We start from the raw sequence: 24,233 nt of genomic DNA on the forward strand, positions 1-24,233 counted from the left end.
GCATTTATTGCACGCTGAAGTAACTTGAGTTGCCCTGCTTGCTATGGAAAGAGAGGACAGAAAATAACTTATTTATAGCTTTTATTCAGTAAAAAGAGAGACAATCAGTTTGTGAATTTCCATCCAGCTTTAATGCCACTGCCATCCCATTGCATGTATGCAGTGCTTTATACAATACATATATTCAGGGGGTATGACAAAACTAGAATTAACAAAAAAATACCGAACATTAGCTAAAGAGGTTCCTGCTCACAAGTTTCCCCCCTAAACCTAACGTACAAGTATTAGACAGTAAGCTTTGTGGAACAGCACCAGTATACACAGATGGTTAAATAGCTCTGAAGTACAGTAAATCGGGGGGCCTGCCATGGGCACAGTGCTCCTTGGACCACCATTAAAAATCAGAACAATGAAAATAAGGGTTATCTCCCAGTGACTAGCCATGTGGGCCAGTTCCATGGGTCGCCATGTCAATGTGGGGCGTAGCCATGGTCACCATAGCATAACACTGGAATTGTAAAAAAAACCCTCCTCAAACCCAATGGCTGTCCAGTCAGCAAAGCACGTCCTTTTTGGTGTGGGCGACTCCATCTTGGACCGTGTGTAACATGGCAATAATTAGGGTCTGCCTCACTCCTTGGTTCAGCGTGCGTGACATAACTGCTTGACAAATTTATTGTAACTGATATCTACGTATATATATGTTATATTACACCCTGCCTCTGATTAAACGCTACAAATTCCTGAAAATAACTCACATGAACTGTAAAAACATTTTTTAACGTTATGTTTACATGGAACAGGTGCTTTTTTCCACAGTTTCACTTGCTGTACGTGCTTTGTACTTATTGTGGAATTTCTGTAGGGCCGGGGGGAGGGCAAATTCCTTGAATAAATCAGAACTACTTGAGTTGTAAAAGACACGAAACCTCATCCCCGAGCTCACAGGACATAAAACGCAAGCCCGACACAAGACAGGCGAGGTGTAATGCCCTCGCCCTCTTGGATATAGCGCAGAGGCACGCCGATTGGCTGAACAGTGGGGAGGCGTGGTTACGTGCTACTGGGCGGAGCGAACCAAGCGGAGAGGGGAGGATTGGACGAGCGGACCCAAAGTAGGGGGGGAGTGACAAGAGAGAGAGAGCGGCGGCCTGTGACGGGTCTGGGGTTACCGAGCGCTCCGGGTTGCGCGGCCTCTGGAGCAGGAGACGGAGGGTGGGAGCTACCATCGCCAGGACTGGCTGGAGGGTACCGTGTTATCGGTGAGTTGGGTTTTCCTGTGCGGCAAGAGGGGAGGGGGTTCTGTACCAGGAAGACAACCGGTGAGGAAGCAGAACCGGAGCAGCAGCAGCCGCCGCCGGTGCCGTGTATATGAATACCGCCTGTCTCACTGACACTCTGCCAGCGTTAGATAAATTACAGTGTGTAAAGGTGTGTACACGGACACTCGTACTCAGCGTAGCTGTGTGCGCTGCAATCATGTACCAGGTACACACATGCACGGATTTATTGTCAAATGCACAGGAACGGGTTTACATACAGATTTGTGTGTCCGTGCGTGTAATATGCCATATAAAGCATTTTCTATATATATCTCTATCTGTAGATAGATAATGTGTGTGATTATGTGCAGAATCCGTTATGTGTGCAATTGATGAGCGTCTTGTATGGCTGCTGTATGGCTACTGTATAGTTAAAAGTGCCTGTGACTCTCCCCCTTGGGAAGGGATCGGTGGCCCACTTAGAGACGAGGCAGCTCGGGACATTAGTGCGATGCACTGAGTGTCATCCCCTGTGTGGCTGTTGCTGGGGTGGCCCGGGTGGCTTTTGCTGTTTTAGAGAAGCAGCTGATTGTGTGAGAAGCCTTTTTGTGGCTCATCGGTGTCTATTCATTAATTTGAGGCCTCCCAGTGAGCAGTGGATTTCCAGTACATGGGACTGCTCAACATGGAGTGGGCACCTGAATATTTCCACTGGCTCAGCGCTACACCATTGACATATGAGGAGGCAGTCATCATTACATTACACTTATTTATATATCGACAGCAGATACTGTAGCGCTGTAACAGAGGGAACAGTGAAAATATTGTACAAAGACAACTTAACATCCAAACTTACTAGTATAGAAGAAGAGGACCCTGCTCGTGTGAGCTTACAATCTATTGGGCAGCGTTGTGTGATCTTTTGTTTAGCATGGTGACATTTTACCTAATATTTTGTGTATTTTATTTTGTCCAGTCTCACACTCACACACTTGCTTCAACAAAAGTGTCTGGCAGTAAGGTGAAAGTTTTCACACAGTTGAAAAAACAAAGTTAATGGCTCAACTGCTTTGAAAATGATTGATCAAGAGCTCTAAGTCAGTTACATGGGTCATTAAACGGTTTCCCCCATAGTAGGTTCGTTATTTTCCTATATATAATTAGTGGGTTTTTTTTCTATAGAAGTTAGGAATGCGGGTTGCCGTTGGTATATTATATATGAAAATAAAACTTTTTTTTTTTGGTCTGGTAAGGAATTCTGGAAAGAAAGTTAAAATCTAATAAAATGTTTTTGTACTGTTTTTTTTTATTACATTCCAGTTCGATCAGTTAGAGACCTGTCGTTGAAACCATTAACCCTTTGTGTGTACTACAACTACCCACTTCTTCCCCCACCTGTCACCTTTCTTTCTAAGAGCGAGGAGCGCTCAGCACTTTGAAATACGCTACCATCTCGCACTTTGTTCATTCACTTGAAGAATTGTACAAGTTTTTATTAGTCTTCCCATCTCCCCTCACTCTTGCCTACTGAGCGTGTTATTGTATTTTAAGTGCTCTGTATTGAATTTGCCCATGGCTGTGCCTTTGTAGGCCAACTCCCTGCTTGAAGGACAAACTATCTGATTGGGCATTCACAAGGCTTTCTTGGTAATAGCCAGCGTGTAAAGAGGAGGAAAAAAAAAACTTCTCCAGTGGTTTGTAATGTGTATTCAGTAATGAGCCTGGCCTCCGCCTCGAGCTAAAATCTTGCCTGATATGTAAATTGATCTATTTTGATTTAGTAATCTCGATTCACAACATATTTTGAACAGAATTTAAAAAGTCATTATACATTATGTCAGCATTGTGTTTATTAAATGAAGCAGGAACTAAGCTCCATTTATAAAACACATTTTTTTCCCCCCTTCGTTATCTAGATTGTTGCCTTACTTGCATGCAACGGCGCAGATTTAAAATAGTTGGATAGATCAAAGTGCATTTTCTTTCCTGAATACATTATTATCCTCTTCGCTGTTAACCATTGTAGTCAAGGTCATATGACTGCCGAGCAAGCTTTTGTGCGTGTGTTAAAAGGTTTAATACCTTTAATGGTAGAATAGAGCAACTCAGATCTAGTAGACTGCAACATCTGCAAGTGTACATCTGTAAAAAGTTAACAAAATGCGAGATGTTATTATCATGGCTATTTGTTTTTACAATTGTTGCGTGTAAAACAAACAAATAATGTGATTCGATTCGGAAAAACCTGAGACGGAGTCCCTTAGGAACTAGTTCTGTTCACCTTCTCCATTCTTTATCTTTGAAAAGCACTTGTCCTTCCGCCAGTGAGTTGCATTATTTTTTTAACACACCACTGACTCGCTCGTTCTCTAGTTAATCAATTGACTATCAATAATAAATTGTACGGCTCATTCTGTATTCTACGGAGTTGTGCCACATGCCAGACCTTATAGGAAATGTCTTGTCTTGGCTGTCTGAGGATTCAAAGAAAAGTTAGCAGCAGCAGTCTAGGCCTGTTTTGGCCCGCTAGACACCATAGGACCGATTAAAATTACACATTTTCAAAGTCCCTTTAGTTTTAGGTTTGATTCTGTCCGAATGGGCTTCATATGTGGCACAATGTTTATTCTTACTGCGCAACTTTTCGTCTACACTAATTAAACCAGAGACAGAGTGGCTGCGATATACTTTTATTTATTTCTTTATTAAAAGGGTTTTGTATAGAACACAGATTCCTATTTAGATTTAGTGTTCCTCCTACACCGTACCAGCGCTGGACTAAAAAGTGTCTGAGATTTCTGATACATTAAAGTGATCTAAAGGGTGGGGCATAAATTCAAATTTTATATATATATATATATATGTGTGTGTGTATGTTGATTCTTAAAATGTAAGCCCTTATCCTCAAGGTCACAGACTAGAAAGTAAGCAAGTGTTTGAACCTGCAGGTTAAACTAATGGTGTCTGAAGGAACTTATTCTTATGACTAACCCTAAATCTAGAGCTTTGGATGCATCTCATTAGGTGGGTGAGTTCATGCAGCGTAAATGCACATATACATCTCATTTTATAATCTTTATATCCAAGCTGACCCTTTTTTCCTTGAAAAGACACTCCATTGCTTTCAGAACCTGATCCGACATCAAAGATGTTGACCGGTGTAGGGTTTCATAGGCATTATGTTTTAAAAGGAGCTATCTTTCTACACAGCCGTTAATCCAGTAGCAGACTTGATTCTTTTGTTTAGTGGTTTTGTGATTTGGAACAATACGTAGGAACCTATTAACCATAACTCCGTTCTGTGTCTTTGTAGTCTACTCGCTAAAAGGAGAGTGGTGGTTTTAACTTTCTCAATTCATTATGAAGGGCCATCGCTAGCAAGCTTGTCCTGCAACAAGGTTTGAGCTGGGACATTATTGTCATTTTGAAATTGAAATATACTGGTATTAGTTTCTTAGATATATTTTTACTTTTATGTATACCCCCGAAAGACTAGCGATCTTGATTAAATGAAGCACTTGTTCCCTGCTGTAAATGCCCTGTGTTGTCATCTTACTTCTGTAAAACTTTCGGTGTACTTGCTAAAGTTGTGTTTTACTAGAAGCACATTGCAAAAAAAAAAGTTTGACAAACATTGAAATTGGAAGGTTACAGGCGGAAGCTCATAAAACTAAAGTGTGCTTGATTATTTTGCTTGATTTTAGCATTAGTTGTGAGCCCTTATTTTGTTTTTTTTTTTTGTTTTTTTTTCTTAAGATGCGGTCAGTGCCCTAAAACAAAACAAAAAAAAAAAAAATAGTTGCTTTGAAGGGTTAAACATGGTACTCATGGTAGTGGCTACAGTCTTCTATTACACTTACAGGGCAGGATTTTGTAATTACCACATTCTATTTCAATAGAATGATTCATAACTTGAAGAGTTACTGTGGCTCGGGGACGGGGTTGGAAAGCGTTGCTGTAGTGTGCAGTCGGAGTGGGTTCTGTTTTGTAGCACAGCTAGTTGCCACTGGCTTCCATCTTCACTGCCTGCAGCTCCTTACTGCTTTCAGAGCATCTATCACTGTGAAAGGGAATGTCCGCGGCCCCAGTGTAATCTTTCTAATCTATTTACCAAGAAGCGAGCCCAAAAGATCTATACGAATGGTTGGGCAATAAATTGCAATGGAATTTAGACTGAGGCAAGTCAAGATCTGTCCCTAGGAGGTGCCGTCCCTCTCGCACCCGTGCTTAAGTATTTATGTGCCTTTCACTAAGTGTGACACCCATCGCCAATGAGGTAATTGTTGGGAAAAACCTCATAGATACGTCTATAGAGCATCTGGTATGCGACATGATGGCTTCCGTTATTGGATCAGCTCATGATTAGAAAGCAATGTCTTCAAATCTATAAAGCTTATTGTCAGGATGGATGAGCCGGTGCAGAACATTATCATGCGGTATTTACCCTAAACTCTGCGTTACAGACGCTTAGAAAATACTGCTAGGAGACCAAGATTTTTAAAATAACAAAGGGATTATGTATAGAAAATGAATGTGGAACAAATTGAAAATTGGTCTTATCACCATAGAAACCAAAAGAATATTCCTGTAGACTGGGCCGTTCCATTAGTTGCCAAGGCTTTCCAAACCTTGTCTATCGCTACCCATTAACTCTGCTTGCTGCGGGAGTATCTGTGACCTTGTGGCAGCACTTTACCCACAAATGTTTTTTTGTATATATTTTCTTTTTAAAGATTGCGTCTGTAGAAATTCTTTTCTTTCCTGTAAGGTTTTTTTTTTTTCCCATGTTTGGTTTATAAACAGTTAAAGCGCAGCTCAAAATGAAACATACTGTACATTGTATCGGTAAAGAAATGGGAAGGCTTTTTCCTTTCCTCTGTGGCTGCAGAGCTTTATTAGCGCAGCTTATCAGTATTCTCACGTAATTATTTTAACTTAAATGTGATTAATACTTGAAGAGACTTCTTGTTATAAAGGAATTCAGCCCCATATCACAGCTGGGTGTGTACCCGCTCCAGAGTCATTCTTCATCTCCCCGTTGGGTTGATGACCTTACTGTCCCCTTGTAACATTTCATCAAACTTGTATATTAAAATAATTTTATATCAGATACTCCGTTGCATAGAATGCACTTCAGAGGTTGGGTTTGTCCGTCTTGATGTAGTTAGTCTATGTGCAGCAGCACTGGGGCGAGTTTAGGTTGGTAATATGTAATTATAATAATGAAGTGGCACCTCCAGAAACAGCCGCCGATTTATTAATTTCTGGAAATGCTGGATTGAACTCTTTGGGGTGGTAGAGGGTCGTTCAAACAAGAAGAATGTGAAATAGTTTGGAATGTGAGTAATTTCCAGCAATAAAAGAAGGAAATGTGAAGTTTTGGATGTGTGCAGGAGATCAGGATATCGTTCTGTGAATAGCAGGATGCTGTGCCCAATTCTAGGAGCGCAGTGTAAATATATTAAGTGTACTTTGTGGGGCCTGTTCCAACAAATCCAGCTTTAGATACAGTCGGTTATCATTTCAAGAGTTCTATTGTTGAAATTAGATTTTGGTCTTGAGGGAGTCGAAGGAATGAATGATTTTTAATTTTATTTCTCTGATAATAAAGCTCCGTTCTTATAACTTAAACCTCTTCTTATTGAAAAGGAGCTTTAAATAACCTCTGTGCATGTTACTAAAATGAGTGACTTATTTTCTTTTGCTCCTTCGAAATAGAAGGTGAACGGTTACAGAGCCCCAGTTAACCCCCAACGGTTTTGTTATCCAGTGTGTGCACGTTGTATATATTTGTGTATTATGCCGCTGGCCTCCACCGTGCGTTCTTCAGTTCCTAGGGGAGGCGAGATCCTTGGAACTACCTATTGGAGCAGTTACATTTGCCTCGGGGCAATATGGCGCTATATGTTTTTTTATGGGCCGAAGCCAATGATGATCATCAACTTGGAAGAACTGGTGACAAATCTCAGCTCTCTTGGAAATCATAAATGGTTTCACGTTAACAATGCAGAGCTGGGAAAGCCCAAGACATTTGAATATCAAGGGGTCTCTGTTGGGTAACTGTTTATTCTTGATGCAGTTTTACAATTTCGAAAATCCCAATCTATTAATAGCTTTTATGTAGAATAGAACACAGACATTTAGATAATTGTCTAATATTAAGACTTGTCAATTATGACACTTTTATGCTACATGAAGCACCAATCCATGCTGTGAAATGGGTACAATCTCAGTACAAGTCCTATCACATTTACATATGGATTTAAAAGTGTGATCTCTCTTTATTTCCTGACTGGGGCTGTGTAGACCGTCTATTAAACCCCAATCCTAGATGTCTAGACTACACTTTTGCCGACACCTTTGAAGTGCAGAAGGTTTGCATAACCTATACCCCCTCAGCCAAGTCTGTTGCTGCCCCTACCGACGGGGCAGAAACCATTAAGAAAATACAAATGTTTGCATACGGAAGTCCTTCTCATTTACGTATAAACCCCGTGGAGTACTCATTGAACCCCATGCTGCATACATGTATAATTATCTAATGCGGCCTTCACATTGACTTTGAGGGAATAATGCAATATAAAAGCAGAAGGATATCCCTTTTTTATTATTAGAAACCGTTATCCTTTCTGAACTGCTACTAGTTAATAACATCTGTTCGGTCTCTTTCGCTAGCACAAAAGAAAATGGCACAAATTGCTATGTGAAAATTGGTTTCAATTGTGCACTCCTTTTCAATTGCTGTATTCTATGTTTCTTTCTTTTTTCCCTACGGGAATACAAATTGGTCACTAAGACCACGGCATCTATGACCTGGAAAAACCTTCGGGGTAGTGTCCATGTGCAGCAAGCATTCTTGTTGATTTCAAGAGGACCAGTTCCTGCCACGGATTGGCTGCTTCAAGCAGCCAATCAGTGGCAACAAATGTCGGACCTCAAAGGATGAGGTCACGAATATTTTTTCTTCCTGAGCCTTTTATTGTATTTTTTTTAGGTTTTCTCCCCCCTTCTTGTTCAATTTTTTATTACCCAACTTATTGGCGTACAAAGCACATTTTTTTTTTTACATGGTTTTGCCCTTTGCCGCCCCAGCTATTAATATTTTCCGGTTTCTTTATGCAAGCAATACTTCTTCTTCCCTCTTAATTTGTATTTTGTCGTAGAGAGATAGAGGTAAGCGAAGATCTTGCTGGCTCAGTGCTGTTGACAGTTCTATGGTTTGTGCGATGTGAGCACCGCAGCCTGTTACATGTTCTGCATATTGATTGCAGCCAACGTAGATGAGTTCATTATTTCCCATAAACACCACATGAAAAAGCAATGATTGGCTGATCTGAGAAATCGGGAATGCTTTTTATAAGTCGAGTCAAGCTCCAAGACAGCAGGCATGTGCAGAGCTGCCTTTTCAATACGAACACTGGAAATGTATGCATTTATAATGTTAAGTGTTTTTTGTTTTTATTCGCCAGCTCCGTACATCTACTATATTTAACAGCCTTCAGAGCTTTCTCAGCTGTTTTGGTTTATTAAGGTTTTAAAATCACAACAAATCACTTTCTACTGTAAGCCTTTTAAATCCTCTTTCATACATGAAAATATTCCTGGTGGAAACCTGGTTGAAAATGTTAAACAATTGGCCAGGAGATGCCATAAGATTTCTTAAAGGGGCCTTGTCATCTTCAGAGGGTTTTTTCTTCTTCTTCTCTTTCAATTAGTACTGTTGGAGATATTTGGTTTATAATCAGTGCCATATTTTCCTCCATGGAAGCCACAATCTGTGGCAGAAGGTGGCCAATATAGCTAATCTAATGTAGCTCTTCTCTTCACCCCCCAGTAGAGAGAAGGCCTGGGGGGGAGGTAATCATGCAAATCCTGACAGCAGAAGGTTAAGAAAGTTGCTGCCATGCATACATGGTGGGTTTCTGTTAATGTATTGCTTTAAATTGTACGTGCCAGTACATAGTTTATTTTATGGATATACACACGCACATACACACGCACATACATACTCTGCTGCTTACATACAACAGCAGCATTTAGATCTCTGAGTTTGGTGTCACAGTTCCATCCTCACTCCGTGAATCTCTGCTGTGACAAGTGAAGCATAAAAAAAAAGGCAAACAATTCTTCATGTGTGATTGACAGTTGCATGCTAAAAATGACAAGGTCATACAATAGCATAAGATGCCATGTTTTATGCTACTAACAGTTTACGCACATGTCTCCATGATGCCGTTACGTGAATCTAATTGCTTTTTTGTCGCTGCATGTAAAGGGGGTGCAAGGAGTGACTGTTGATTATTTTCCAATTTCAAAACACAACGTGTGATAAGGTTGTTTTGCATGCGAATTCACAGTGATTTAGTTTATGTAAACAATTGTCCTCCCCTAATATGATGTTTTGTTTTGTTTCCGGATGGCATCCTTTAATAGTCATAATATTTGCCTGTTCAATTTTATGTTGCTTACATTTTCCAGCCAGGCTACCTTGAAGTTGGTTCAGAAGACGCAAACATGGCCATCTCACTGTAATGTGATAACACTAGTTCTGCTCCATCACACAGTTGATTAAAAGAAGTAAAGCTGCGGAAATACATTTTCAATCACAAGACATTACATTAATATGGTTTACACGAGTGAGAATGCAGAATGAAAAATCCGGCATTGCATGAAACGCACACATATACACCTTTTTAAAATAACTGTTTAATATGGAGGCAGAACCCACATTCAATTAGTAAGATTGTGAGAAGTGATTACATTTAATTAGGCTTTTTCTAGGATTTTAATAGGTTTTACGCAAACCGTCCTATTTAGAAATGCCTCCCATCACGATTTAATGCCAGCGGTCCAGTTGCCGGTATTTCAACCAGAATCCATGACCATGTTGTGTTCACCGTGCCACAAAGTCGCACCAGAGGTGGCATCGTATGTTTAGTAACACGCCCACAACCTGGTGATATAGATTGCCGCTAATGCGATGTATAAACTAGCTGGCCTTATAAGTGCCCGTGGGCTGTAAATCAGGGGGCATTTATAAACGCGTACTAATTGGTATCATTTCACCTTCTTAAAGGGCAACTGTAAAGAAAGCTGTAATTAAATCCTGCACTGAATGTTATGCTTTTTTCCCCTTCGTTTGCCGCAATCTCATTTAAGAATTTTAGTAGTAATATATACTTTAACGTCACTGCACGGCATTAATGAGGCACACCGTCAGTGCCAATATTTACGTTATCGGTAACGCAATCGCCAATTTTGACCATAAAATAATGCACCGTTTGTGACAGCAAACTCGAGAGAGCCCAGCTTGCTTAAGTGTGGCCTTTTTACGTTGCTATTTCAGAGCCAGCACAGTCGTATTGGTTACCAGGGAAGAGCTATATCCAGTCGGTTCTATATAAACTACTCGAAATGGGTGAAGTGGCAGCAGTAATATTTTTAGGGACGGTTTTTCTCGAGATTTCACAAGCCCAGTTGTAAAAGAATAATATCGTTTTTTACTACAGCCGACAAACGTGACACAGCTTAATAATGTAGCATAATATCCAGTTTAAGGATATCCCATTTAAGTCAAACAACATTTGAAATATTGCACTAATAACTGCCGGAAGAGAGAGCGCGCAAGTATAATTTTTAAATACACTATATATCTGGCAGAGCTGTTCAATTTTTGTCCTTGGGCAGTGTTCTCAAAGAAATTAAAGGCAAAGTCCCGTGTTCACCCCTACCCCCAATAGTCACAGACATTAGTATTAAAAACCTGTTCATCTTTTCTGTTTTTTTTGTTTAACTTCTCTGCAGGCGATCAAAAAAAGAATTAGGGAGTACCTGTCACACCGACATGCCCCTAGCTCAGGGCTCAACAAACCCTGGGCGTCAGGTAACTCTGGCAACTAGAAACAACTTCCTGATGCCTGAGTGTTTTGCAGGACAATGGGGTAAAAACTGTCCAGGGCTGCCATTGTGAATCCAGCGGGGTGAAATAATCCATATTGTGACCCCACTGGGTGCTTTGGGGCACACGCTTCATCGGGCCCTGCAAGAAAGCACAGAGTGCCGGATTCACAATGGCGGGAAATCAGCAACGGAGTGACAGCTCTCCACTAGGTGATAGAGGGAGGGGAGTAGTGTATGTATACAACAGTGTCAGGATCGGTATGCTAGAGTCGGTGTGTGTATACTGTAGTGTCGTCGTCAGTGTATATATGTATAGTGTTGAAGTCAGTGTGTGTGTATGGATGGTGCAAAAGCTACCCACTCAATAGAAAACATTGCTCTGTAGATCGTAATCTATTTTCTGTTTTAAACGGATCTGTACATGATGGATCCAGTTTAAACTGGAAACAGACTGTGCCCTTTAGTCACAACAGAAATGATTCCTAAAAGGGTTCTGTCTACATTCAACAGATGTGAGCCGGATGATTATTTAGGAAGACGCCGTCTTTCCAGTAAATTATCTCAACCAAATAATTTTCTCTCGTTGAGCCGTGCAGTTGCAAAGATCCTATTCCGAGTTTTCTGAGTTTGGTTTTCAGTTACACAAACTCCGTGTCCATGTCCAACTTTGTACTACACCTTTGCATAGCGTCTGGGATTGTGCCAGCATCTAAAATGGAGTGAAATAATTTCAGCGGGGGTCTGATCTCATACTGCAGGCATCCGAGATGCACCTGTTTCTGTCAATCTGACAGCACTGGTTTTAAAAGCAGATGCCGAACTAGAAGAGTTATGTTTTCCCTAATACAGGCAGACATAAATCTGGACGTTTCTCCCTGCAGGATGTATGGGTTTCCCTTATAGTTCTCTGCCGCTTTGTGTTACGCTGAAAGGTAATTGCATTGCGTTCTAATAAACAGCTAACCAAGTACGCACTTGGCTTATCCGTCTGCATCAATAAATGTATACAAGGTTCTGAGGTGAAGATGATTTGAGGGGTTGGTTTTGTCTACTAATTTCTTTGATGCAAAGGATAAGTGGAGGATCTTTCCACCAAACAAGTTTAAAGCTTTTTTTCTTCCTCCTTGGAAAAAGATACCTTCCGTCTTATCTGAAAAATACATTTTTTTTAAAAAGCCCCTTTGAAGATATCTTGTGGTTAATGCTTATGATGGTCATGGTGTGTGCAGGGTTCTGTTCAAAAGCAGCAATTTACTGCCACTGATTGGCTGCTTCAAGCAGCCAATCGGTAGCAAGAAATGTCAGATCATGGTGGAGGAGGGTTGTAATTTCTAGGTCAGGTAAGTGCTTTATATTTGTTTAGGAGAATGCACATTAAAGTTATTTAATATGAATTCTTCTGTAATAAAGGTGTTGGATGCTAAACTACCCCTTTAAGAACCTATTGGCCTACTACCCATGCTGGTGAATTCATTTTACCTACACTCATGGTTCTTGTAGTTAAGTAGTCTTAAACTGTGGCCCGTCTTCCACTAGCATACCTGCTAGTAAAAGAATTCACGGAGCGTGTGCTCCTTGACTCGCATAATAAATGCCAGCTGAATCGGTAATATTTAAAGCTTAAGCCTGCCTTTTTCTAAATGTAAGGTGTTATCATTAAACCAGCATAAAAATACCCCCCCCCCCAAAACTGTTTCTGTTCTATTTTTATAATGAGCCCTGCACACCGTAATTGTCCTTGTGAAAGCATTCCCCAAAGTAGAGGCATAATGCAGCAAGCTACTTTTTTCCTTTTCAGTGGAGATTACAATGTATTTGAAGTCCCTAGTTAGCTGAATGCCTGCTCATTTACTGAACCCATTCAGCTACTTTCTAATAAATAGTTTGTGAGCAAAGAACAGCTTGGCCCAGCGTATTTTCCTGTCTTCTGTAACGATGTTGGATTATATTATCCCTAGTCTGTGTGTTCAGGGGTGTCCTATGTCAGCGCCAGCACTTTCACATTCTTTTTACAACAATATCTGCTTATATGAAATTCTGCTTCATGGGACTGGTACAGAATTACAAATGTGGCCATACATGAGTACTTGTTGGGAATATTCTGCCGCCGCCTTTTCCTAAAGTTAGCAGCACACCTTTCTAGGATTTCTTTGTTTGCTTTATTTGAAGGGAATTTCCATCAGTAAACTGGTTTTGCGTTTTTGGATATTGTGTACTTAAGGGATTGTGCCGTTTCAGTATTATGTTTAATCTGTTATTTGTGCACGTATGTACTTGTTTTGTATTTATAAACTCTATTTGTCACTCCTAAAGTAGCGTCTGGTTGGAGATTAAGCGGTGTGTGTCAAAGGCACTATTCTCAGAATCTGTCTGATGTACTACAGTAGCCAGCTTGGCAGAGCAGCATAGAAGACTAGATGAAAGGCTTACACATCACTACGTTATGCTGTGTTTACAGTAAGCTTTATTGGTGGTGTCCCTTTAACAATGGCAAATACACGGGCAGCAGTTCTCCCGCAGCGCTGTGCGCTTCACACTGTACTTCAGACAGTGGGAGCTTGATTCACTATCCAGTCCTGACCCATCACACTACAGTTTTAGATGTTCGTGTCATTGTACACTTGTTGGACTGACAGCACCTTTCTCGATTGTCTTCTTGCTCTTGCGGTTGATACAGTGCTATTAAGAGATCTGCAAGGCTGAGGCCTGTCCCTCGAGATGGCCCGTCACAGTGTGGGACATCATGTCTTTCCAGATTGCTTCTTCTGCACCTGTCACTAACGTTCTATTTTCTAAATGTTAGCTGGGAAGTTTGAGATCTAAACGAATGTCTTGCGATCGCAGGCATCTCAAGTGGGTCTGGGACATGAATTAACATTTATACTATTCTGTTTTATATAAACTGCCCTTACACATAAGCCTATTTAGCTTCTCTTCTCAAGGAGATCTTTACTTGCAAGAAGTAGAGTTTTGATTAGGTTTTCGGGTCAATGGCTTTAATATGCAGTAGTGTTTGCCTTTACTTGGGTGATAAACACTAATTTTATGGAAAATATTTTGAAAAGTATATTATAATTAATATATTTCCTGTATTTAGGGGTTCTGAAAATAGATTGCAATTATATGTTGCAGAAAATAGTCCTATTGGATTCTTCTGGCCTTGCAGAGAGTAGTTTTGGCATGACTCTTCAAGAACCTCCCTATTTACCACTAAAATGGGTACATTGGCGAATAAATGAAGTTTTATCCGATTGAAAACCGGTGACCTCGTATAACTGTGCCAGGCAGGACGCTATTGCCTTGAAGGTTATTTGATTCTGGGGAGAAAGGGTACAAAATTATCTTTGATTAAATACAGCTTTAGGAGCCTCAAGCCACTGGTCTGTTTTTCAATTACAGACATTAAAAAATGTAAATCAGAAATTTTTGGTGATAGTTTTCCTAAACATGTAACTGCTGGGACCATGAGTTTCTTTTTTTTATGCATTTAGTCTTTTCTTTCAGCCGCATTATGATTCTATAGCTGTAAACACAGTAGTTAGAAGTACAAGGTTCTTCATAAATACTGACAGCAAAATGTAGTGTGGCTGTAAAGCTCAATCTTTCCTGAGATGGGTGGAATAGAGTGACTGCCACAACAGGCCAGATGACGGGAAACTCGCTGTGTAGCACATGAGAACTCATTGGCAGAAGTGACTTGACCTTAATTTCTGATGATGCCACTGAAGGAAATTAAAGCCAATTGCATGTTGTGTTCACAGCCCTGGAAAACATTACTATTGCATTTTTATGCCTTCAAGATGAAATCTGATGTTTTGCTGAATGTAATCTCTGTCAGGATTTCTTTTTATCATCCCTAGACAAGGCGCTTGTTGTCTGGTGTGTTGATGCTCTGTTGAGTCTCTTTTTTTTTTTTTTCTTCTTCTTGGATGTCACTTTTTAGTTGACTTCAATTTATTGTCTAAAAATAAATCTGAGATTAACATTAATCACACTCTTTCTGCTGTTTCTCCTTAGGATGTCCGTAATGAGGGAACATTGTGTCCAGTAAGAGTTGCAGACCCGCTTCCTGCATATTTTGTGTGAAGACGCCAAAATGAATGTCAGATCTGCTGCACTTTCGCCTCCATTGCTGAGGACTTTAACAGTGCTGCTCTTGACTTCCTCAGCGTGGTCAGCCTGGCCAAGTGAAACTTTTGATGTTGGTCGAGACTGGGACAATCAGTTGGAGGCCTCAATGCATCCACTCTTTCCTGAGGTCAAAGAGAATGTAGCACCAATGACTGGAATTCCAGACAGTTCTGGTGTGGTGGGCAGACCTTTCAGGATCACTATTCCGACTGAATTTATTGCCTCAGGTGAAGAAATCGTGAAGGTGAGAACCTCTAATGTAGACCATGTAATGCATGTACAAATAAATTGACCACCAGCGCACTTGTCTGTTGTGTCAAGTTCTATTTTATGGGGTTGTTGAATCAGTGGCGATCAGCTGTGGACCTTAAGTACTTGTTCTCCTGCAACTTTTCCATTTTTGTTTTCCTTTGGTAAAAACAGACCTTGTGCATGAATAATTTTCTCATTGTTGTGCCAAAGTTGTTTTATTCTAGCTGGATACTATCAACAATACCAGCAAAGAGATGATCATACATTGTCGATTCTCTCAAACACTTTTATCTATCATGTCTGTCCTTGTCATGGCCCAAGTTGTTCATGTCCTAAATTAATATTGTCAATAAGGGGGCATTGGTAGCCTCATACAAGGTTTGTACTTATCACATACCCACCACTAACCCCCTCACACGCTAGGCTCTTTGTAAATGTAGGATTGTTTCTTAACCTGTACTCCTGATGTCACTGAATTGAGATTTTGCTCCCTAGATTAAGGTATTCAGCCCAACTGTAACACAACCTCTATTTTGTTGCGAGTGAAATAGCCACTGGAACATATCCATTTGATGCAGTAGGAAAATGTTTACAAATTTTGCTGTGACGGGAGCTTTCAGAAATTTACGGATTTCAAATGTTTAAGAAAATTTGTCGGATAATACTGATTAGTATATTGTATTAGGATGATTGTGATTCTATGCTGGTTCTGTTCACGTTGTCGTTTAAGTGGGGGGTAACGGCAGTTTAAATGGCCTAGGGCTGTTATGCATCAGTCTGTAAAGGTGTTGCCTCATTTAGAAGAAAGGGACAATTCTTTTGCAAAGTCAGAAAATGGAGCCGTCAACAGGAATATCCCATTGGTTACTGTTAATTGCTTCCGTGGGATCATTATCTTGGCATGTGTGTAATGTAAACACAGCAGTGTACACACGCAAGGATACTTTTTTAAACGGGTATGTGCTTGCAGAGTAGACGGATTGGAGGAAATGCTTGAATTCCACACTGTTTCTATATGTACACGAATGCTTGGAGATGGCTTCTAGTCACAAAGGGGCAGTCAGTCTGAGAAAACCCTTAAGATCATCATTTTTCATCTTGGGTTATTCACTAACTTAAAGGGGCAGCTTAACCTTCTCAAGGGGGAGACCTGCTTGGGTCACTTGCTACACAGCAGAGAACCGCAGTGCAGTGCTTATGTGAGGTATTCCCTTTTTGATCAAATAATGCCACAAGCTGTGATCCTGAGTTAAGAATCCTTCAATGGGAACTCAACACGCAAGGAAAAGGCATGGGAGCTGAGAGACACCGACCTGGACGTGTCATAGTACCCTCTCCAATATCTACACCCCACAGCCCCCCGCGGATTAGTTAATAAATCCAAATGTGTTAACAGCTTGTGGTCTAATTCATGCAGTGCTTTTACTTATTTACAAATATCTAAAATCCGCTCCCATCCCCCGCCCCTGTTTCTGTAAAACATGAAATATGGCTTTCACAGCTGCTAAGAAATAACTGCAAACGCAAAGTAAATTCAGATGAGCGACGTGCAGATGAGGGTGTGCAGCTGTTGCAAAACTATAAACCCCAAGCAATCTGCCCTAATTACCACTATTGTAAATGTATTGGAATCGTGTAATGTGGCGGATTTAACAAAGATGCTGTTAAGTCTTTCACGTCAGCCTGTATCCAACCCCTGGTCCTTTGTGTGACCTTGTTTTTCTGAGATGGTTTAACCCTTGGCACCAGTTCAGAAATGTACATTTTTGAGAACTTTTTCTGCATTTTGGCCTTCTGCTTAAAGAGCGGTCTATCCTTTGGGTACTTGGTTAATCATCAGATAACCTATGAAGTTTGCCTTTGTTGTGCCCAGGTTTCGATCTGTGTGTCGCACTAGCCAAATACTTTGGTTTTTATAAATTTAATTCGAATGTTTCCAGCTCCTATTTTGCTTTTGTAGCAGACCCCAACCACCATGTTTTGTGTTAATGTCATGCCTCGGAAGCAAACTCAAATTACTACTAATATTTACAATTGATATGTGAATTGGAACACGTTTCTGTTTTGTTAATTACTTACAAATTATGTTTTCTCTGAAGCTGTCTCTGTTTTTGAAGAACAGAAATACTGCAGCCTCTAACAGCCTAATATGGAATTTGATTTCCTTTCAAGGTCCACAAATTTGTGTTAGGAGCGGTTATGTTTTTAGCAAATTTTTGTCTCTTTCCCTTACCTACAACAAAAAGCATTTTTACATACATGGGGAACCTGCACTCTCACGTTACAGAATACTTAAACGATGAAAAGGGAACCCTGCCCTAGTGAAGTCTCACGTGGAGGTCACCTTTTTAAGGATGAATGGCGTCTTCATAATTTAGACTTCAAAACAAAGCCCAGCCTATGCTAAAGACTTCCATAGAAGGGCTTGTTTAACACGCGATGTAGAGGTAGCTATAATTTGCTGTTACTGACTCTCTGGAATTCGTGTGGTTTTGGGTGAAACTCCAAACTGCACAAAAAAACTTCACTTTTTCATAGCCAGAGGAGCCTAGTGTGTCCCATTAACCCGTTTGTGGACACCGGTACACCAAGTATTTCAGGAAGCCCCTTGAGCTTATGTACATATTGCATACCATTATTCATCATCGATACAACGAAGGAGTCTTGCATTTATGGGCATGCTCAGCTGTAAAGTGAATGCTTCACAAAAGCTATTTTAGGTTGCGTTTATTAAGGTTTATACCCTCTTGGGAAATTCCGTTAGAGGAAGCACCCACGAGATTCTGCAGATGCCACTGTAATGAAGACTGGTTTTAAGGTGGCAAGAAAGGTTCTCTTTGATTACTAAGATGTGACTCCGTATAAATGCTTTAGCTGCCTCTGTGCCTCTTTCTACAGACAGGTTTGATCCACACGCTGGTCACAAGTCAGGGAGTCTTTTCATAGTCTAGCGGCTAAATATGTCGCTCTCAAGCATCATTTTCCTACACCCGGGCCAACGCCAAGGAACTAATAAACAGCTAAGAGTAGACCTTTTACATTCGTGTTATTTTAGGGAGCAGAAATGTGTATGTAAAATATATACCTTTTTTTATTTATTTTTTTTAATTTGTACATTTTAACAGATTTATGAAAACACAATCAACACAGCACTGCTCCGTTAAAAAACAAAAAAATTGAATGTCTGCAAATAAAGATTTTTATTTTTTAAGCTAAACGGCAAAGTGTTTTATACTGAGTTTTCTTATTGCGTAGTTGGAGATGATTGCTATAGATTTCTGTTACCGATTCCCTTCCACAAGGCATAGTGAAACCACCTCTAAGAGCATATTGGTTGCGTTAAAAGGCGCGTAAGTAGAGGTTTTCCTTACAGCTTGTAACCGTCCCTGCATTTTTGTTGGTTTGTGCTTCATGCTGAACGGGTATACCAAGTATGCAGCCTTGGGCAGCCTGCAGTTGAATTGTAAGTGAATATGTAGCCGCATTATGTTGAAAAGGTCAGAATTGTATGTACACTAAATATACCCTATGTTCTCACGTTGCAGAAGTGTCAGGTTATTATGAGCACTGACAAAGCTATGAATAACCCTTCTTTGTCCTAAAGGCTATTGCCATGCAAGTTTAGTTTGTTTTCTCAGTGGCTAGAAAATGTTAGAGGCTAGAATGTTAAAAAAAAAAAATAATAATAATAATTATAAAAAGCTGACAGCATGGCACTCTTGTTGTTTTGGTATTGTATTGGAAGATTTTGCCAGTGCATTACAGACTACTTGACTTTTTTGGATCACAGAAGCCCTCGGTTACAGAACACGATAGGATATTTGCCTGGCTGGTGGTTAATATTAAAGTGCTGTCCCTCCCAGAATTCCAGCATACTGACAGGCGTGTTGAGTTAATTCCCTACGTATGCGTCATAGACTCAAGAATTCTGCCTTGGAATGCCTTTGCTGTAACCACGATCAATAACCGTCTCGTTTTAATCGTCCTCAATTAGAACAATCAATAAATTTTAATATTTCCTTTTTATCAATGTTAGTGGTTTTAATGGTTATTCAGTAGCTTCACCGGTCCCAGCTCTGGCTCTTAAATATTTGCACGAGTTTGGAATACCTATACTCGGAGGTCCGTTCCAAGTCTGAACCTTTTTGGATCATGTTAGGTGTGGGGTTTTTTTTGTTGTTAAAGTGTAGTATACTCCTGGTTTGATGCTAAAAAGCTGGTATGATAGGCTAGGGGAGGATCAATAGTGATTGAAACAATAAAATCACTAGAGATGTGTCATTAACTGCGAGGAGCATAATTTGGTCAGTTACCGCTTGTAAAAATATATTTTCACATATACTTTTTGTTTTAAATGCAAGTAGTTTTGCACTACTACCGGTTTTGGTTTGGATAGAGAGCAAAAGTAAATTTTTATTAGAAGGAATGGATTCTTATGATGAATGTTATGCTCTGTGTAAATTAAGAAAAGTAGGCTTACTGTTTTTCGTTTTTTTTTCCTAATTTGTTGCAAAATGGCTTATAGCATTTTTATTTTAAATGTTTTATTGTAAGTAATCATTTCATTCTTTTCCTTAGATCACAGAAGTTGGAAAGGAGACCTTGCCCTCATGGTTACACTGGGACAAGAGTGTACTTGAAGGTCTTCCTTTAGAAGGTGACAAAGGAGTATATGACATCTCTGTGACCACACTACTTCTTGCACCTAACGGCAGTTACGTACCACAAGCCTCAGATGTTTTCTCTATTGAGGTCCATCCGGAGGACCACAACGAACCACAGTCTATACGAGTGGCTGGTCAGGAAACAAATGAAGCAATGCCTTTTCTGTGTGGAACGGATGAACCAGTAACAATTCTCACTGTAATTTTGGATGCAGACTTGACAAAAATGACACCAAAGCAGAGAGTGGATCTTCTAAACAAGATGAAGGACTTCTCTGAGGTAGAACTTTACCACATGAAATTAGTCCCAGTTGTCAACAACAGACTTTTTGACATGTCTGCCTTTATGGCTGGGCCAGGAAATGCAAAAAAAGTAGTTGAAAATGGAGCATTGTTGTCTTGGAAACTTGGTTGCTCCATGGATCAGAGCAGTGTTCCAAACATTCGTTCCGTTGAGGTTCCTGCTAAAGAAGGCACAATGTCAGCACGACTTGGTTACCCTGTTGTGGGTTGGCACATTGCAAATAAGAAGCCTAACTTGCCCAAGAGGATACGAAGGCAAATTTATGCTACCCCAACCCCAGTCACCGCAATCGGCCCTCCTACAACTGCCATCCACGAACCTCCTGTACGAATTGTTCCAACTCCAACTTCACCAGCCATTGCCCCCCCAACAGATACAATTGCACCTCCTGTTAGAGAACCTGTCCCTCTGCCTGGAAAACCAACTGTCACAATAAGGACCAGGGGAGCTATTGTTCACACTCCAACTTTAGGTCCTCCACACCCAACAAAAGTTGTGGAAACAACAAGTATCATCCCGGGTCACATTCGTCCAACAATGACCAGGCCTGGATATATGGAGCCAACTGCTGTGGTCACCCCTCCATCTGCTACTACAAAAAAACCAAAGGTGACCACATCGAAGTCTGCCACACCACCAACTACAGATTCCACCACAACAAGGAGACCTCCAAAACCAAAGACTCCTCGCGTCAAGACTCGTGTTACTACCAAAGCACCGACCATTAAAATTGAGACCACTTCTCCCAGCCGCACACGAGCATCTACCAGTGGGATCCCTCGGGTTCTTGAGCCCAATACAGACCCTCAACTTACAAACCATATTGATAAGGTTGTGGCATGGGTGGGGACTTATTTTGAAGTTAAAATTCCACCTGACACGTTCTGTGATAAAGAAGATGGCACAACAGATAATCTGAGGCTCTCACTAGAACCTAGAAAGAAACCAACCGTTGGAGAGAGACTGTGGGTGATCCTTAACAGTACTAGCCAAGTTATGTATGGTATGCCTGACTACAATCATGTGGGAGACCATGAGTATTATTTGAAAGCCACAGACAAAGGAGGTAGAACCGCTGTTGATGCCCTGGAAATCCAAGTCCGCAATCTTTTCCAAAAACAACCATCACCTGTTAAATTTAATGCAAAATTCCAGGGAGATCACAACTCAGTTATAAATGATATTAATAAAAAGATACAGCTTGTCAAGAAGCTTGCATTTGCATTTGGTGACCGCAATAGCAGCTCTATTACTTTGCAAAATATAACCAAGGGTTCTGTTGTTGTGGAGTGGACAAACAATACCTTCCCTGTAGATCCATGTCCAAAAGAGCAAGTCGAAGCAGTAGGCAAAAAGATTTATGATGAGCAAGGCAAACCACGGCAACATTTTGTTACTGCCATGGAACCAGAGTTTAATCTAATTGATATATCACTTTCATTCTCTGGAAGCTGTAGACATATGTACAAATATTTTCCATTTGTTCCCACAAGTCCAGACAAGATGGTTACTGCAGTGGCCCCAACTGTTGCTGCAGATACAAATCCGGAAAAGAGCAGTGAGGATGATGTGTACCTTCACACAGTAATTCCTGCTGTGGTGGTAGCTGCCATCTTGTTAATTGCTGGTATCATAGCTATGATATGCTATCGTAAGAAGAGAAAAGGCAAACTAACGATAGAGGATCAAGCGACGTTTATCAAGAAAGGTGTTCCTATCATCTTTGCAGATGAACTGGATGACTCCAAGCCTCCTCCTTCCTCCAGTATGCCATTGATTCTCAAGGAGGAAAAGGCTCCTCTACCACCTCCTGAATATCCTAACCAGAATGTGCCAGAGACAATTCCCCTAAACCAAGACCTCATGGGGGAGTACACACCACTAAGGGATGAGGACCCTAATGCACCCCCTTACCAGCCCCCTCCACCTTTCACAGCACCCATGGAGGGCAAAGGATCCCGCCCCAAGAACATGACCCCCTACCGGTCCCCTCCTCCCTACGTACCCCCTTAATGAACATTTTCCTATATGAGGGGAGATTTGGGGGCTTTGAGTTCCAAACCAGTGTTGTCCGTAGAAATTTATAGCCTGCAATCTATGGTCAAGATGACAGAAAACTCTGCTGTTGTAAGCAAAGGATCAAAGACTGGGAGACTTTTTTTTTTTCTTGCTTTCTTTATACAAACCCCTGTAAATGCCCTTCTCCCCCACAGGTTCTGGAACATACAGGACATATGTCATTTGCCTAACAATTTTCATATTTGTGTTCCTACAAATGCGTGCTCACTTCTAGATATTTAACAGATTGCAGGCTTTCTAAAGACACTAAAGAGGAAGTGACTGGACTTCTATTCAAGCACTGGGGTGGCCTTTTAGTTCTCTGCGGTTTGCCTTTAACACTAACTATTTTATTTTATTTCACGAGTGTCTAGCTACAGGACATAACAGGAAAAAATAATAAAAATCCACAAACGTTTCCTTGAAATTGAAACACTGAACGACTGAACACAAATGCTGAATTTTTACGTTTAATCTGCTTTGCTACGTTCTGTATATCGGGGCAATTCACTTTGCTTTAAAATAATCTGCTGCTGCATTTCAAAAGTAGAATCTTGTATATGCGCTTATTTGAACACACAGTATTCTGTTTCGTAGAAACAAGTAATTTCACAGCGGAAAAGATTTGTTTTTACCCCACAATTAAGGTTCTCTATTTTCCCTTGGGAAGATATGGATCTTTTTGGGTTAGGTGATTGTGCTATTAAGTTAACATGACCGTAACATTGATCTGTTACCACCCCTGCCTAAATTTGGTTCCATGTGTTTAATATAAATGTATTCCAAACAAAATCCTTCAGGTTCTCCATTTTGAAATGCTGCCATGGAATTATTTTAGGTAAAGATGCAATATTTGTATTTGTTTTAAGTATTTTGATTTGCCCTCTCCTACTTGCAGAGATATTTGCAGTAATCTTGATCACACTTTCTGCTGCCCCGCTTCGCTCATTTGGTGCTGTTCCCATAAGGCAACGAATTAAGCAATCAGTTAAAAAAAAAAACATTTTGATACAGCCTCAAAACTTTTATTTAAAGAAAAACCTATAAAATGGCAATGTCATAGCATTTTCTATAATCATAGCTTATTAGGACGTTATACTTAAGTGCGGTTTGCCTTGTTTGCATCTCATAGATCACTATCAGCTTTGTTCTTTTTATTTCTTTGTTTTGCTTTTTTTTGATTTTAGGTATTTCTAAGTTTTAATGTATTTATCATAATTTTATAGGGGGATTTTGACCCTCCTTATGCTCTTGCTTTCCCCCTTGGATCTAAATTTTGTTTCTGAGCATGATTTTTCTTGACTGTTTTTTTCATTTTGTTTTATGATGAAAGAAAAAAAAATATTTTGCAATAATGTTTCATGCCTTTGAGTGTTGAAGAGTTCGCAGATTCTGCACACAATACAAGACACACTTAAGCCATATTGATTGTCCTGCAGTTTGTTTGTGCGTGCATTCCTAGCTGCCCCCTTCTAACATACAGGATATACATGGATAAGTGGGCTATGCCATCATTGGCTTTCTTAAGTACCTTGTGTGGGTAACATCTTTTATTCAGCCTCTCAAAATGACAGAAGAATTTGTGTTATGCAGACAGTCAACAAGCCGGTTAACAGCCAGTGCTGGTTTATGTCTCTTAAAAAAAAAAAAAGGTGCATTTAC

At 40.4% G+C, this 24,233-nt stretch overlaps 1 protein-coding gene across 1 annotated transcript; it reads left to right on the forward strand.

Moving 5' to 3' along the window:
- Nucleotides 1–1,132: 1,132 nt before the first annotated feature.
- On the forward strand, nucleotides 1,133–23,995 carry DAG1 (dystroglycan 1). Its single transcript, XM_053468708.1, has 3 exons — nucleotides 1,133–1,262; nucleotides 15,180–15,537; nucleotides 20,124–23,995. The coding sequence occupies exons 2-3, from the start codon at nucleotides 15,259–15,261 to the stop codon at nucleotides 22,524–22,526; spliced, it is 2,682 nt and encodes an 893-aa protein (XP_053324683.1). The 5' UTR covers nucleotides 1,133–1,262; nucleotides 15,180–15,258; the 3' UTR covers nucleotides 22,527–23,995.
- Nucleotides 23,996–24,233: the final 238 nt, after the last annotated feature.

Source organism: Spea bombifrons, chromosome 6 (assembly GCF_027358695.1).
Source record: "Spea bombifrons isolate aSpeBom1 chromosome 6, aSpeBom1.2.pri, whole genome shotgun sequence".
Lineage (NCBI taxonomy): Eukaryota > Metazoa > Chordata > Amphibia > Anura > Pelobatidae > Spea > Spea bombifrons.

Excerpts from the sequence above, each read along its gene's own strand:
- DAG1 (XM_053468708.1), top strand. The coding sequence starts at position 15,259 with ATGAATGTCAGATCTGCTGCACTTTCGCCTCCATTGCTGAGGACTTTA. Across the intron at positions 15,538-20,123 it reads CAGGTGAAGAAATCGTGAAG|ATCACAGAAGTTGGAAAGGA; the intron begins GTGAGAACCTCT and ends TCTTTTCCTTAG.